This window comes from Orcinus orca, chromosome 7 (assembly GCF_937001465.1).
Source record: "Orcinus orca chromosome 7, mOrcOrc1.1, whole genome shotgun sequence".
Lineage (NCBI taxonomy): Eukaryota > Metazoa > Chordata > Mammalia > Artiodactyla > Delphinidae > Orcinus > Orcinus orca.
Genome location: NC_064565.1, coordinates 70,275,715 through 70,293,284, shown reverse-complemented (window position 1 = coordinate 70,293,284; position 17,570 = coordinate 70,275,715). Strand labels below are relative to the sequence as shown.

Here is a 17,570-nt window from a genome sequence, read left to right as displayed (position 1 = left end):
AGGCTGAAGTTGAGGAGCAGATAATGTACAAGTTCCCAGGCTGAAGCTGAGCTTCAGTTCATTCCTAGCTCTTACCTTCAGCCAAAACGTACAAGGATCCTTGTATGCAGCATGAAGCAAGGCCCAGCTGGCAGAACTTGAGGCGGCAATGAAGAGAAAATTTGACATTGACATTTTTTTTTTTACATCTTTATTGGAGTATAATTGCTTTACAATGGTGTGTTAGTTTCTGCTTATAACAAAGTGAATCAGTTATACATATACATATGTTCCCATACCTCTTCCCTCTTGCGTCTCCCTCCCTCCCACCCTCCCTATCCCACCCCTCTAGGTGGTCACAAAGCACCGAGCTGATCTCCCTGTGCTATGCGGCTGCTTCCTGCTAGCTATCTATTTTACGTTTGGTAGTGTATGTCCATGCCTCTCTCTCGCTTTGTCACAGCTTACCCTTCCCCCTCCCCATATCCTCAAGTCCATTCTCTAGTAGGTCTGTGTCTTTATTCCTGTCTTACCCCTAGGTTCTTCATGACATTTTTTTTTAATTCCATATATATGTGTTAGCATACGGTATTTGTCTTTCCCTTTCTGACTTACTTCACCCTGTATGACAGACTCTAGGTCTATCCACCTCATTACAAATAGCTCAATTTCGTTTCTTTTTATGGCTGAGTAATATTCCATTGTATATATGTGCCACATCTTCATTCATTCGATGAGGGACACTTAGGTTGTTTCCATCTCCAGGCTGCAATGAACATTTTGGTACATGACTCTTTTTGAAGACCTTGACTATTAATAGGGGGTTTGTCCAAACTGAAAATGTTGGCTAGAGTAATAATGAGAACTAATGTTTATTGAGAATTCATTATGTACTAGACACTGTGGTATAAGGTAAGTTTTATCTAATTTAATTCTCTATTGCTCGTTTCGTTCTCAAAATAACTGTGTTTGATGGTTATCCTCATTCCAATGTGGAAACAAACTCAGGGAAGGTAAGTAAGCTGTTCAGACTCACACTGCAAGGAAGTAGCAGGGTCAAGATTTAAATCTGGCCCAGAACTGTACTTTTATCAGTACTTTGTCTCTCAGATATGAATGTGGGCTTTTTTTAAAATCCAGTAGTGTTTAAAGCTGCTTTGCACTAATTTAACTGCAGCTCAAGGAGCAGAAGAATAACCCTTACTCAGTGCTTATATTGTGCCACTCTTGATACTAGGCATTTTCATGTCCCTTATTTAATCTCTTAAACCAAATTACTTAGTAAGGATTATTTTTTTCAATTTTCATAAGTGAATGGGAAACTGTTTTACAGCCTTAAATCCCTTGCCCCAGTGTCACAGAATTATTGAGTGACAGCACTGAGATTAAAATCTACAGCTGTTGGATTTCTACCCCATTACTACTACTGTATTGTGCTCTTTCCCAAAACACTGAAAAACATTCCCTGGGTAAATAACAGTGAGAAGCTAACCCAGCTTTTTCTGGGGTGGGGGGGCACTGCATTGGGTCTTCATTGCTGCGTGCGGGCTTTCTCTAATTGTGGCGGGTGGGAGCAGCTCTTCATTGTGGTACGCGGGCTTCTCATTGCGGTGGCTTCTTCTGTTTTGGAGCACAGGTTCTAGGCACACACGCTCTAGAGTGCAGGCTCAGTAGTTGTGGCACACGGGCTTAGTCGCTCTGCGTCATGTGGGATCTTCCTGGACCAGGGCTTGAAACTGTCCCCTGCATTGGCAGGCGGATTCTTAACCACTGTGCCACCAGGTAAGTCCCAAAGCTAACCCAGCTGTTGAAGTGAGATCCTACTTTGGATTATTCAACACTTGGCCTAGCATTAGACTTAGTGTAGGGAGCTCTGTAAACATGACTGATTAAATGATTCTTCGTTTTTGAAAGATGACCTTATTTTTAAGATAATGGCTAATACTTAAATGAAAAACCCATTATGCAGCAGTGATTGTAATAAAGGAGCGTTTTACAGCTGGATAGAGCCTTAGAAATTGTCTGCTTCACCTTACTCAAGGGTTAAGTAATTAAACCAAGTTACTTAGAAAAAGACTATGGGATTAGAATACTATCTTCATGATTCTTGGTATAGTGCTCTTTGTGCTGTGCAGTGCTGCTGCATATATGCTTGTAGTTATATAGTCATAAAGTCTTAATCATAATGAGCTTTCACTGGTTCTTGGTAGGATTTCGGGGGTGGATGTGAGGTATGATGCCATGTCATCAAATTAACCTGGGATTTGAATCCAACTCTGTCACTTAGGGATGATTTGCTTGACTCTTCTGAGTTTGTTTCCCTAAGTGTAGAATAGGGATAATACCTACCTCAAGGACTATTGTGAGAATTAAAGTAAAGGAGATTATGTATATAAATCAATGAGATTGGGTCCTGCCACATAGGCGTTCAGTTAATGGTGGTTGTTTTTCTGATATTATTCGGCTATTTGGTTTTGCTTATAAAATTGCCTTCTGAGAGTTCCATCATGTTTTTATGAATAGTATAACATCACAATTTACATTCGTGAGAATGAGGCATCTTCGTGTCAGTCTATATTCTAGCTCTGGTTTGAAAGTCGTTATGTTGTCTTAAATGTGAAAGTTTTTTTTTTAAAGACTGCTCTGTACTGTATTACTTTATACTGATTTTTATATACTACATACAACAGAGGTAAAGCTTGTATTTTCAGATATCATTGCAACATCCAGAACAGTTTCAACAGTTGCTCATTGGAAGCCTCTGTACTTTTCCTCATGTTGTTTTCCTACCTCTGGAAATAGAATGTTCTTTTATATTCTGGCTGGCAAATCATCACCTCCCTTTTTCTTAGCACATCATCCTCTTTCTTTTGAACATTTTAGGTAGCTTTATTATAGTACTTACTGAATCACAGTGTATTTGTTACGTGTCTGTGTCTTCTTCAAGTCTGGGAATGCCTTAAGGTCAGGGTCCATGTTCATTTCACCTTTCAGTTTAGTCATCCCCCCAGCCCTGCACAGCCCTCAGAAAATATGCTGTGAGGTGGAAAAGACTGATGGCTAGACAGATACTATAGAACTCCATTGCTGATGATACCCATTGCTTCATGATGGGAACAAGTGGTTATTTTTCCCTTTGCTCTTGTGGAGGAGGAGGGCATTATTAGTTACAGGTAGGTTGGGGTTTCTAGCACCTGGAATGGACGTAGCTCATTGGTGATACAAAGAAGTGGTTTCTGTGATTTCTCCTAATGAGGCGATTCACATGTCTGGAGTATTTGGGGGAAAAGATGAGGGATCTGAGCTTCTTATATATCGATAAATAGGCATAAGGATGGGAACATTGGTGGGAGATCAAAAAGGTGTTACATGTTATAGGAAAATGATTTTTTTAATTTGGAAATTAAGTGAAATGCCAAGGGCAAAGAAGAAGGACCACCAGAGAAATTACAGAGTGACTGCTCAGGTCACTGTTCTGAAATAGAGAAATGATCCTTTTATTCTGATGACTTACTTCTAGGTAGAGTCTGTACTTCATAAAAGAGGCAGGAGCTTTGAGACACTTAATTGTAATCTTATCCCTTTGCAGAAATACCTCCCATACTCAAGCAGGTTTGATGGTCTTCTCATGTCACTAGACACAAGGATTAGCAGACCTTGAAATGTTATCCTATCAGTATAACTTCACATCTATTCTCAACATTGCGCTGGCAATTAATTCCCTTGGCAGCTGATCACACAGTGAGGACCGACCAGGTTCATAGGCTTCCAAGACAGCCAAACACCCTTGAAGAATAAATGCCTCTGCCACTGGAGGTCACGGCACCCAGAAAGTGATTAGAGGAAGCAGCTGATGACCTCTCTAGTGAGTTCTGCTATTCCTGTCATATCCAAGCCCAAGTCCAAGGGTTGCTAGCAAGTTGACCAATACCATGACTCCCGTCTGAAAGATAGACCACACAACCCAACTATATTCTTTTCAGCCCTAAGCCATTTAGGCTTCTAGAAAAACAGGCTGCATATTGATTCTATACAGCCTGTGACAGTTGGAAGATAGGTGTGGTGTTTCAAGAACAGCTTATGAATCCCTCAGGCCACCCTGTGTAAACCTGTCATAGGAATTTTGCTTTGCTTCATGTATTAACCTCATTGTACCATTGAGGTAGAGATTCCTAAAAGAGTGTACACAGGGTGTGAGCCCTGTTAAAATAATGAGTTTAACTCTCTCTTCGTGTGAGAAGGAGGACACCGTGAGAGTACCTGTGTTCTTGGGCGGAACACCCAGGTAGAGGTGCTCACCACATGCTCTGACATAACTACTTGCTCCCAACGTGAAGCAAAGGGCATCTTTACCAGCGGATTTCTGCAACATTTGTCTAGCCATCAGCCTTTTCCTCCTCACAGCATATTTTCTGAGGGAGAAGTTGATGAGAGGGGTTTGTTTCCTTACCTTTTCAATCTTGAAATTAATAGAGCCCTTCGTGTAATTTTAAATAGCTTAAGTTCTAAAGAGAATCAGAAAAGAGAAAGAATACTCTGGCACTTTTCAAATGTACAGTATTGTCAACAATGGTTATTGTGGACAACGGGTTTCTGAGAGTCTCTCGTTTTCTGTTTTAGCTGTTTTAATTGATTTTTCAAAGATTAATTTGATAAGAGTTTTCATTTTTAAAGTAATGCTTGAGTCGGGAAATTAAAGAAACAGATTTCCAGCTCTAATTCTACTCCTCCTTGGAGCATTATATATCTTTCCAGAATCCCAAACCTCAGCAACTATTATTTCATCTCTCTCCATTTTCCTTCTCAATGCCACATAATTCTAAAATTAAAAGAAACAATGTATTATGTCATATCCTAGCAGCGGTTCAACAAATGTTCTTTACCTCCTATGTGCCAGATACTAGGGGCAGAATGATAAAACTAAAAATACAGTTTAACTAGTCTGTGGTGACCTGCCCTACTCACAGCTTCATCTTGGAGAGCTATACCTAATGGGGGCTCCCTTCTTCTGTGATTATCGATATGTGAATGCATTAGAAAATTAGTGTGATATCATTAGCAAATAAAATAAATTGCACTTAACTAGAATTCAACGTGGGCTGGGCTTCCGTCCCTCCCTCCTTCCCTCCCTTCTTTCCTTCCTTCCTTCTTTCCTTTCTCTCTCTCTTCCTTTCTCTGGCTACAATACTATGCTAGTGCACATATTTTAATTTGGTGGAAGGCGTTCATAACAAAATAAGTGAAAAGCTGTAAATGTTAGCACATATTTATTCCAGTGACTAAGGAGTAATAAATCATTTTGTCAAGTTGCACTGTAGCAGTCAAGTTTCATCTCTATTATGGCTAATTGGCCAGGAATTTGTAACTCCAAAGAATGGAAAAAAAGTGTATTAACTTGTAGCAATAGATCATTGAACTTATTAAATGTACCTTTCCTAATTCATACTTTTCTTATGCTGAAAATAAGTACCTCTCTCAAATATATAATTTTTACAGGTCATTGGAAAAGAATGCTGTACAACAGGATTATTATAATGTGCTAAAAATGGCACTTGTATCTCATTGGCACGTAGAGAGCTCATGTGAAACCTCTTTTTGATCTTTGCTGGCTTTTTAGCTGAAAAGATTTGGAAATCTTTTTGGCACTGGCAAAGATAGCACTCTAGTGGCTGTTGGTCGATTTTTAGCAACAGATAAGATAGTCTTTGTTGAAGTCAGTTGATTAATACAGAATAGGCAATATGTTGCCTTAAAAGCAAATGCATATTTTTCTCATATCAAAAAATTCCCCAGGTTTGCCAACATTCAGAGATATTTAAAAGGGGTCTACGTTTTCTTTTCCAGTTGGTCCTATGTTGAGAAATAATACTGCCACCCTCTGAGTTTTAGCAGTTTTTTAGGTAAAAGGAATTGTTAATGATGTAATTGATATTGTAACTACTCAGCTGGACTCCAACTTTCAAGGGCTAAATGCATTTGTTGATTTGTTTGCATTTCCTACTCCAGCTAAAAGAATTCAAAGACATGAAAAGTCTATTGTGAAAAATAACGCAAAAGGGGCTTCCCTGGTGGCGCAATGGTTGGGAGTCCGCCTGCCGATGCAGGGGACGCGGGTTCGTGCCCCGGTCCGGAAGGATCCCGCGTGCCGCGGAGCGGCTGGGCCAGTGAGCCATGGCTGCTGAGCCTGCGCGTCGGGGGCCTGTGTTCCGCAGCGGGAGAGGCTGCAGGGGTGAGAGGCCCGCGTACCGCAAAAAAAAACAACGCAAAAGTCATCCTCAAGTGGGCTATCAGAAAGGGTACAAAAGCAGTTATTGCTTTCTAATACAATTATGAAAAAATTAAATTGAAAAAAGTATAACCATCTCAAATTTGTCAAGGCAGTTATAAAAGAGTACATAAGGGAAGGTTTCCCCTAAAATGTTTTTTTAATTTAATAAAGTCTTTTTCCCCCAGCTTTATTGAGGTATAGTTGACATATAACATGTAAGTTTAAGGTGTACAAAGTATTGATTTGATACACTTATATATTGCAAATATATATATTGCAAAATGATTACCACCAGAGCATTAGCTAACAACACCTCCATCATGTCACATAATTACTACTTCCTTTTTGTGGCGAGAACATTTAAGATCTACTCTCTTAGCAACTTTCAACTATGTAATACAGCATTATTAACTATAATCATTTGATCCCCAGAATTTATTCATCTTATAACTGGAAGTTTGTACCATTTGATCAACATCTCCCATTTCCCCCACCCCCACCATTGCCTGGTAATCACTATTCTAATCTCTGTGTCTATGACTGGCTTTTTTAGATTCCACATGTAAGTGATGTACAGTATTCGTCTTTCTTTGTCTGACGTGTTTTACTTAGCATAATGCCCTCAAGCTTCATCCATGTTGTCACAAATGGCAGAACTTTCTTCTTTCTCATGGCTGAATAATATTCCATTGTACATATACACCACTTCTTATCTATTTATCTGTTGATGGACACTTAGTTGTTTCCCTATCTTGGCTGTTGTGAATATGCTGCAGTGAACATGGGAGTGCAGATATCACTTCCAGATCCTGTTTTCATTTCCTTTGGATATATACCCAGAAGTGGGATTGCTTCATCATATGGTAGTTCTATTTTTAATTTTTAAGATACCTTCATACTGTTCCATAGTGGCTGTACCCATATCTATTCCCAACAACAGTGCACAAAGGTTCCCTTTTCTCTACATCCTCACCTACACTTGTTTCCCTCATCTTTTTGACAATAGCCCTTCTAACAGGTATGAGGTAATATGTCATTGTCGTTTTGATTTGCATTTCCCTGATGATTAGTAGTGTAGAGCACTTTTTCATGCACCTGTTGGCCATTTGTCTGTCTTCTTTAGAAAAATGTCATTTTCTTAGCTCATTTTTAATTGGATTGTGTGGGTTTTTTTGTTTTGTTTTGGATTTTTTTTTTTTTTTTTTTTTTTTGCTGTTGAGTTGTATGAGTTCTTTGTATATTTTGGATATTAATCATGTATCAGTTATAAGATTTGCAAATATTTTCTCCCATTCTGTAGATTGCTTTTTCATTTTGTTGACTGTCTCTTTCGCTGTGCAGAAGCTTTTTTTTTTTTTTGCAGTACACGGGCCTCTCACTGTTGTGGCCTCTCCCGTTGCGGAGCACAGGCTCCGGATGCGCAGGCTCAGCGGCCATGGCTCACGGGCCTAGCCGCTCCGCAGCACGTGGGATCTTCCCGGACCGGGGCACGAACCCGTGTCCCCTGCATCAGCAGACAGTCTCTCAACCACTGCACCACCAGGGAAGCCCCAGAAGCTTTTTAGCTTGATATAGTCCCACTTATTAATTTTTATTTTTGTTGATTGTGCTTTAGGCATCATATCCAAAAAATCATTGCAAAGATCAATGTCAAGGAGTTTTCTCCTTGTTTTCTTCCAGACCTTTTATGGTTTCAGGTCTCCTGTATTTGTGAATGGCATAAGATAGGGGTCCAGTTCCATTCTGCGTGTGGTTATGCAGTCTTCCCAGCACCATTATTGAAGAGACTATTTTTTCCTCATTGAGTGTTTTTGGCTCCCTTGTCAAATATTAGCTGACCATATACACATAGGTTTATTTTTGTGCTCTTCTGTTCCATTGGAATTTATGTCAGTACATACTGTTTTGCTTATAATAGCTTTGTAGTATAGTTTGAAATCAGGAAGTGTGATGCCTCCAGCTTTGTTCTTCTTTTAATTGGTGCTTTGGCTATTTGACATCTTTTGTAGTTCCATTCAAATTTTAGGATTGTTTTTCTATTTCTGTGAAAAATGCCACTGGAAGTTAAATAAGGATTGCATTGAATCTATAGATGACCGTGGGTATTATGAACAAGTTAATTTTAATTCTTCCAATGCATAAACACAGGATATCTTTCCATTTATTTGCATTTTCTTTAATTTCATCAGTGTCTTATGGTTTTCAGTGTACAGATCTTTCACCTTCTTGGTTAAATTTATTCCTAAGTATTTTATTGATTTTGATTCTATTGTGAATGATACTGTTTTCTTTGTTTTTCATTGTTAGTGAATAGAAATGCAGCTGATTTCTGTGTGTTGATTTTGTATCCTGCAATTGTACTGAATCCATTGATTAATTCTGGAAGTTTTTTGGTAGAGTCTTTGGGATTTTCTACATCAGCAAACAGAGACAATTTTAATTTTTTTCTTTCCAATTTGGATGTTGTTTTTTTTTTTACTTTTTTTTCTTGCCTGATTACTCTGGCTAACACTTCCAGTACTATCTATGTCAAATTTATTGCAAGAGTGGGCATCCTTGTCTTGTTCTTGATCTTAGAGAAAAAGCTTTCAACCTTTCACCACTGAGTCTGCTGTTAGCTGTGTGCTTGCTACATATGGCCTTTACTATGTTGAGGTATTTTCCTTCTGTACCCAATTCGTTGAGCATTTTTATTGTGAAAGGATTATAGTATTTTGTCAAATTCTTTTTCTGCATCTATTGAGATGATCATATGATTTTTATCTTTTATTCTATTAATGTGTATCACATTTATTGACTTTCATATGTGAACCGTCCTTGCTTCCAAGGGATAAATCCTGCTTGATCATGGTGTATGATCCTTTTAATGTGGTGTTCAATTCGGTTTGCTAGTATTTTGTTGAGGATTTTTGCATCTACCTTCATTGGGGATATGGTCTGTAGTTTTCTTTTATTATAGTATCCTTATCTGGCTTTGGTGTCAGAGTAATGCTGGACTTGTAAAATGAGTTTAGGAGTCTCCCGTCCTCTTCAGTGTTTTAGAAGAATTTGAGAGAAAGCTTGGTCTTAAGCCTTCTTTAAATGTTTGGTAGAAATCACAGTGAAACCATCTGGTCCTAGGCTTTTATTTATTGGGAGGTGTATGACTACTGGTTCAATCTTCTTAGCGATTATGGGTCTGTTTAGATTTTCTATTTTTTTTACAATTCAGTCTTGGTAGATGTATGTTTCTAAAAATGTATCCATTTCTTCTAGGTTAGCCAATTTGTTGGCATATAATTATTCACAGTAATCTCTTATTTGAGTCTTCTCTCTTTTTTCTTAGTCTAGCTAAAGGTTTGTCTATTTTGTTTATCTTTCCAAAAAACTAGCTCTTATTTACATTAATCTTTTCTAGTGTTTTTCTGGACTCTATTTCATGTATTTCTGCTCTGATCTTTGTTATTTCCTTTCTTCTCCTAATTTTGGGCTTAGTTTGTTCTTTTTCTAGTTTCTTTAGGTATAAAGCTGGTTATTTGAAATCTGTTTTCTTAGTGTAGGTGTTTATCACTATACACTTCCCTCTAAGAACTGCTTTTGCAGCATCCCATGGCTTTTATATTGTTGTGTTTCCATTTGTTTCTAGATAATTTTTTCCCTTTTGATTAATTCTGTGACCCATTGGTTGTTCTGAAGTGTGTTGTTTAATTTCAGCTATTTGTGAAATTTCCAGCTTTCCTCCTGTTACTGATTTCTAGTTTCATACCATTGTGGTTAGAAAAGATACTTGGTATGATTTCAGTCTTCTTACATTTGCTAAGACTTGTTTCATGACCTATCATATGATCTGTCCTGGAGAATGCTTTCTGTGCACTTGAGAATAATATATATTCTTTTGCTGTTGGATGGAATCTCTTCTATATGTCTGTTAGGCCCATTTGGTTTGAAGTATGTGCCAAATCCCACGTTTCCTTGTTAATTTTATGTCTGGATGATCTATTGTTGAAAATAGGGTTTTGAAGTCTAGTATTGTACAGTAAGTCCCCTACAAACAAACGAGTTTGGTTCTGAGCATGCGTTCGTAAGTCCAATTTGTTTGTAAGTCAGAGTTAGCCTAGGTACCCAACTAACACAATCGGCTATATAGTACTGTACTGTAATAGGTTTATAATACTTTTCACACAAGTAATACATAAAAAACAAAAAATAAAACATTTTTTAACTTACAGTACAGTACCTTGAAAAGTACAGTAGTACAGTACAACAGCTGGCATACAGGGGCTGGCATCGAGTGAGCAGGCAAGAAGAGTTACTGACTGGAAGAGGGAAAGGAGGTGGGAGATAGTAGAGCCGAAGGGTCGTCAGCGATAGAAGACGGAAGGCAAGCTGCAATTTCACTCACACCTGACGTTGATGGCACAGGTTCTGGTTCCTTGCTGGATTCAATTCTATCTACCCTCTTAAAAAAAGGATCCAGTGATGTCTGGGTAGTAGCCCTTCTTTTCTCATCATAGATGACATGGTAGCACTAGATTGCGTTCTGAATTGCTGCTGCACCCTTTGTGTACCATTCTGCATTCGGGTCCTGTGCCTCAAAGGCTAACAGTGCCTCCTCAAATAAAGAAAATCCCCTTGCCATTTCCTGCGCAACCACTTCTAGAGGATGCACACACGTGACAATATATGCCAGACACGTGAACTAACGTGATTGGGCATGCAAAAGCACGTTCGAATCTTTGAAAGTTTGCAACTTGAAGGTTCGTATGTGGGGGACTTACTGTATTGTCTATTTCTCCCTTTACATCTGTTAGTATTTGCTTACTATAAGTGCCTCAGTGTTGGGTGCATATATATTTATAACTGTTATATCTTTTTGATGAATCAACTGCTTTATCATTATATAATGACCTTATTTGTCTCTTGTTACCATTTTTGGCTTAAAGTCTATTTTGTCTGATACAAGTATAGCTACCCTTTCTCTTTTGGTTTCTATCTTGCATGGATATATTTTTTCATCCCTTCACTTTGAGCCTTCCTGCGTCCTTAAAGCTGAAGTGAACCTCTTGTAGGCAGCATATAGTCAGGTCTTATTTTTTTTAATACATCCAGCCACTCCATGTCTTTTGATTGGAGAGTTCAACCCATTTACATTTAGATTAATTATTGTAAGTAAGGCTTTACTAACGCTACCTTATGAATTGTTTTCTGGCTGTTTTGTAGTTCCCTTGTTCCTTTCTTCCTCTCTCTTGCTGTCTTCTGTTGTAAATTAGTTATTTTCCATAGTGGGTATGCTTTGATTCCCTTCTCTCTTTTTTTTTTTTTTGGCTGCACCATGTGGTTTGCAGGATCCCAGTTCCCTGACCAGGGATTTAACCCAGGCCACAGCAGTGAAAGCCAAGAATCCTAACCACTAGGCCACCAGGGAACTCGCCCCTCTCTTTATCTTTTGTGAATCTGCTGTGGGTTTTTGCTTTGTGGCTATCATGAGGCTTACATAAAGCATCTTATACATACAACAATCTTTTATATTTATATTTTTGATGTCACAATTTACATCTTTTTATTTTGTGTATCCATTAAGAAATTATTGTAGCTATAGCTTTTTAAAAATACTTTTGTCCTTTAACTTTTATACTAAGGTTAAGTAGTTAATCTACCACTATATTACAGTATTAGAGTTCTGAATGTAACTATATGCCAAATTTAACCAGTGTGGTATGTATTTTCATATGTTTCATGATACTAATTATCATCCTTTCATTTCAGCTTGAAGAATTCCTTTCAGCATATCTTGTAAAGTAGGTATAGTGGTGAAGAACACCCTCAGCTTTTGTTTGTTAGGGAAACTGTCTCACCTTCACTTCTGAAGGGCAGTTTTTCTGGGTAAATTATTCTTGATTGGCAGTTTGTTTCTTTTAGTACTTTGGATATATCATTTCATTCTCTCCTGGTCTGTAAGGTCTGTGCTGAGAAATTTGCTCTTAGCATTATGGAGGTTTCTTTGTTATGTATTTCTCTATTGAATTCTTCACTTCACTCTGTATTCTTTAGCTCCAAAATTTGTTTGGTTCATTTTTATGTTTTCTATCTTTCTGTTGAACTTCTCATTTTGTTTTTCTGTTGTGTTCCTAATATTGTTAAATTATTTATCTGTGTTCTTTGTAGTTCTCTGAGCATCTTTAGAATAATTATTTTGAACACTTTGTTGGGCAATTCCTGCATCTCCATTTCTTTGGGGATCATTACTGATGGCTTACTGTATTCCTTCAGGAGAGTCGTGATTCCCTGATTCTTCATGATCCCTTGGAGCCTTGCATAGATGTCTCTACATTTAAATAACTAGTCACCTCTTCTGGGCTTCATGGACTGATCTCAGCAAGGAAAGACTTTCACCTGTGGTTTGGGACATGCTGGAATGTGCTGTGACCCTGGTTCTAGTGGAGGAAGGTATCAAGTGTGGGGACATGTGGTGGCACTGGGTCCAGGGGTGCATGATGTCTCCTTGGCTCATGCTGCTGAGGTCCACGACATCAACAACTGTGTAGTCCTTGGGAGCACTGTGGGGGTCTACAGTGGCTGTAAGGGCTGTTGGGGTCCTCAGTTATGCCTCTAGGTCCAGCAACTAGTGACCAGGCCAGACAGTGATGGTGGCTAGAGCCAGTAGTGTACATACACTGGGCTATGGGGCCTGCTGCAGGTGCCTGTGTGGTAGCTTGGATCAGCTGCAGACACATACACAGTGGTGGGGGCCAGGGTAGGCAGCAAGGGCTGGGCCAGTTGTGGGCTCACAGGCAGCTGTGGGGGCCCTGGCTGTTGGTGTGCTCTCCTATGACTGCATCGTCTCCCTCTGTGTGTGCACTGCAGGGGAAGCCAGTAATGGGGGTCAGGCCAGGAGTATGCAGGTGCACAGCTGGAGGCCTTAATTGCAGGTATTGTGGTGCAGTGGTGCAAGACAGTGACAGAAGACAAGGCCTGATCCAAGCCCACAGGCAGTTATGGGGACCTTGGCTGTCAGCATGCTCTTAAGTGGCTGTATTGTCTTCCCCTGGGTGTGCACACTGCAATGGACACTGGTGACAGGTATCAGGCTAGTGGCGTGCAAATGCACACCTGGAGGGGCTATGTCAAGTACACACTAGGAAGTGGATGTCAGCTGTGGGGGTCTAGGCTGGCATCTAGCACTCATGTAGCCACAGAGGCCTGGGCTGGCCACCAGTACAGTTCCTGGGGTCTGGCATGGGTGAAGAAGGAGGTAGCAGGGAAGGATTCAGGTGGCTGGTGTCAGTAAATACAAATACCTGTGGGGCAAAAGCTGGTGAAATCCCCAGGGGGTCTCTGGCAACTGTGCTGGTGTTAACACGTTTCTTCAGTGGCAAAATCTTCTGGATTTGTCTGCAGAGCAAGTCACAAGTCACTACAAACCATGATTGTTATTGGTAACTCCTGCTTTTCTTCCTTGTTTCTGTCTCTCTGTGTGTCAGCTTTGCCAGTCTCTGGGTGGGGTGAAACTGTAATGGGACCTTCATATGGTGCCCCAAAGGCTGGGGAAGCTGGTTGCTCACTCTATCCACTCTTCCTTTCCTGGCTAGGGGAGCTCTTTCTAGCTGGGAAGTTCTCTCTTGACCCTGAGCAGTGCTGGCTTGAGGAATGGGATAATGCAGGCAAAATGAAGCTTTCTTCCTTCTCTTCTCATGAGGTTATTCTCAGATTTTTGTTCCACTGTGTTGCTGAAGATTCTTAAGTGGACTCGAGAGCTCTCCAGAGTTGTTCTTATTCATGGAGAGCTGTCTAATTGCTGATCTTTACTGGGGGATGGAGGGCAGGGTTTTCTCCATCACTGTTTTGGTAATATCACTCCTGCCTCCACTTCAGGGACTTTGTGACAAAGGCTCTGTACTTCCATATGTGTATGCTTTTTCCTAGGGAAATAATTCATATTCAACAGATTTTCAAAGAGGCTAGGGAAAAGTTAAGAATAATTGCACCATATGTCATATATAAAATATTTGTTACATGAATGCTTGCATTGGTCTGTATTTCTTCTTGAAAGATTTCTTTTAATATGTACCATTTCTTCTTGAACAATATCTCCTTTAGAAACTCCTCAACTAACAAAGGTAAATGAGTAAACATTTTTTAAAAATTCTTTCCTTTCCCAGAGCTCCCTGCTCCCCTTTTCTGGAATCTTTCATATTTGAGAGGCAAAGTACTCCTGAACGTCAGAGAAGCTACACAGACAAGTTGTGGCCCGAACACTTGGGAGCCATTTGTTCCTCCAAATATAAAGTTCTGGCTGTGGTGCAGCCAGAAACAACACAGCCGTCCATGTCTTCAATTAGCACAGGGCCCGGCTCTCATGGGGACACTGCATCCCATTCTGCCTGGCTCTGTTCCTCAGGCTGCAACGCTGTTTCTTGGGCTGAGGAAGGCACTGGTGAGAGGTGGGGGAGGAGATGGCATAGCCTGAAAACTTGCAGTTGTGATCACCTAACTTTGAATTGATCTAGAATGAAGCCTTTTTTCCCTCCTAAGCTGCAAGTATTTGAAGTGCTCAGTGGCGTCTTTGGGGTGGGAAATTAGCATAACTTCCTTCTCTCACAGTCAGGTCTTCCACCCTCCCAGTGGGGTTTCTCTTTGAAATAAGAGTCATGTGTGTGGAAAGGATTCAGGAGCAAGGCTTGGAGGACCAAGAAGAAAAGCAACCGGCCTATTTCCCATCCAAAGAGTAACCAGATACAGCTGTAACTTTAGACTGAGGTGCTTGGGAAAATGATTTTTATTATTTATTATTTTTTAAGAAGCAAGTGTATATTGCTGAGGAAAGGGCCTAAAATGTGGCTGAGGAAATCTAGCCTTGATGATATAGTCCAATATACTATGTAAAATTTAACAAGCTAGTTGATTTTTTTTCTTAAGGAAAAAACTCTTAAAATTAATTCTTTTAAAAAGACAAAATGGGGCTTCCCTGGCGCAGGGTTGAGAGTCCGCCTAACGATGCAGAGGACACAGGTTCGTGCCCTGGTCCGGGAAGATCCCACGTGCCGCGGAGCGGCTGGGCCCGTGAGCCATGGCCGCTGAGCCTGCGCGTCCGGAGCCTGTGCTCTGCAACGGGAGAGGCCACAACAATGAGAGGCCCGCGTACCGGCAAAAAAAAAAAAAAAAAAAAGACAAAATGATTATATATCAATTTAGAAATACAAACCAGAGATTCTCAAACACCCAGAGGATACGACAGACTTACAGCCCATTCTTATTTCCTTCCATATTAGCTACATTCAAGTTTGAGCAGTTATTGAAGGAAGTTAAAATTCTCTTGTGTTTTGACTACCTGTGGGAGCTATAATAAGATCTCAGCTGAAGCAGGAAACATACAATAAATCCTCCTTTGATGGCTGAATTGAACATAGTTTATGGTATTTGCAATAGTCATGTAACTTTGTGGGGGAAACAAGTAAATTACATTGTAAGTTATGTATTGCTAAATAGCCTATGCTGAATAATAACCTGTTTTGTATATTTGCCACCTCTTTGTAATAGTAGCTTGTGTCTGCACTGTAGCTAGCACGTAATCAGCTGTGATATTGAAATGAAGAGAAAAGAGGCATTTGACACTGGGTTCGTGAAAGGTTATATGTAATGGCATTTCCCATGAGCAAATTAGACCAAGGACCTCCCTGGTGGCACAATGGTTAAGAATCTGCCTGCCAGTGCAGGGGACACAGGTTCGAGCCCTGGTCCGGGAAGATCCCACATGCCACAGAGCACCTAAGCCTGCAAGCCACAACTACTGAAGCCCCAATGCCTAGAGCGCGTGCTCCGCAACAAGAGAAGCCACTGCAATGAGAAGCCCGCACACTGCAATGAAGAGTAGCCCCCGCTTGCCACAGCTAGAGAAAGCCCGCACGCAGCAACGAAGACCCAACGCAGCCAAAAATTAATTAATTTTAAAAATTAGACCAAAAAAGATACACTACATTTTATTAGTTTGCAAAGAAAAAGGGTGACTTAAAAACTAGGAATTATGTCAAGCACATGGTTTATTGGCTCAATATATTTTTTCAAGGAGGCATTATTTATGAACCTGAATGATACCCACGCCCTTTCTTTTAGCCCATTGAAGAGAAGTTCAACAGTTATTCTTTAATTACTGTCACCAGAAAACTAACCTTTAAAAAAGAAAGAAAAGGAGAAACAATTGTATTTTTTTGAGTCCAGTTCATTTGGAAAGCCTATGTTGGAGTCACCATATATGTGGATTTGAACCAAACTTTTTGTTCAGGTAAGTCTATGCACCTCAGATCCAAATTTGGTGGTGTTCCAGGATGCCTGCAGCACCACTCCCATCTGACTTTGCATCTCCAACCTATAACCTCAGCAAGAATGGATGTAATTAAGATGAGACTTGTAAGGTGTATCCCTTACCTCGACACTGTGCAAGATTCCAGTTTAACTCCTTTGAATTCTTGAGGTGTCTGGGCTCCGTGTATCTCGAGTGTAAGGTTTCGTAGTGGTAGTAGTAATCAGTCTCGCTGCAACCAGACTGTTTTTCTGAAGGAAAAGAGACATTTCTCCATACAAATAGAAGACTAATTCTGTCATAGGATGCATTCATCTGAAAAGGGATTGACGGGCAAGTGGAAATTCAGAATTTCAGTACCAAACGCGTTGAAACCCAGATTCAACCTTTTAACAATCTGCATCTGTTTTCACTCATGATCCTTGTTCTGAATATTGTGACTGTGGCTACAATTCTAGCAAGGCATGTTTGTGAGTCAGAGAACAGACTACAAAGTCCAGAAACTGCAGGACTATTAACTAAAGGGTTCAGACTTAAGTGAAATGCATTTCTCCTGAGTGTCGAAGAAGTGCTACCTCATGGCTAGATACATTAGGAATAAATTAAGGAGGGCCCCATAAAAGAGGGGGGAAAACCTACAAACCACATTCAAGAAAATTAAAAACAAAAAAGAATCTCCTTCCATGAGACCTTTACACTGAACCTTTTAGGATATATTCATTTCTACTCTATGTGCTATTTTCTGGAGTATACCATAGCTTAAATAATAATGCAAAAATGGATTCACTAATGATTCCTATATTTTACGTGTACAACACCTAGGCCTCTGTCATCATCGGGTTGAATCCCAATCTTCTATAGCTGAAAAATAACATTTCCATATTTATTTCTTTAACGCCTTCATCTTAAGAGCTGGCGTTCTACAGAGAGGATATTATACTAGGACTGCTCGACTCTAAGGTGGTATTTCCTTGTGGAGGTAACCACATTTCCTCCTTTGTTATTAAACTGGGGAGGCAGTCTTAGATGGATAAAACAAGAAGGAAT

General features: G+C 40.0%; 1 protein-coding gene across 1 annotated transcript; it reads left to right on the top strand.

Annotated features, from left to right (window-relative positions):
- Positions 1 to 13,289: 13,289 nt before the first annotated feature.
- CUZD1 (CUB and zona pellucida like domains 1) lies at positions 13,290 to 17,041 on the top strand. The gene is given in 7 exon segments (XM_012532130.1): positions 13,290 to 13,478; positions 16,404 to 16,567; positions 16,569 to 16,730; positions 16,732 to 16,779; positions 16,781 to 16,891; positions 16,893 to 16,989; positions 16,991 to 17,041. Coding segments are annotated over 7 exon segments (822 nt in total).
- Positions 17,042 to 17,570: the final 529 nt, after the last annotated feature.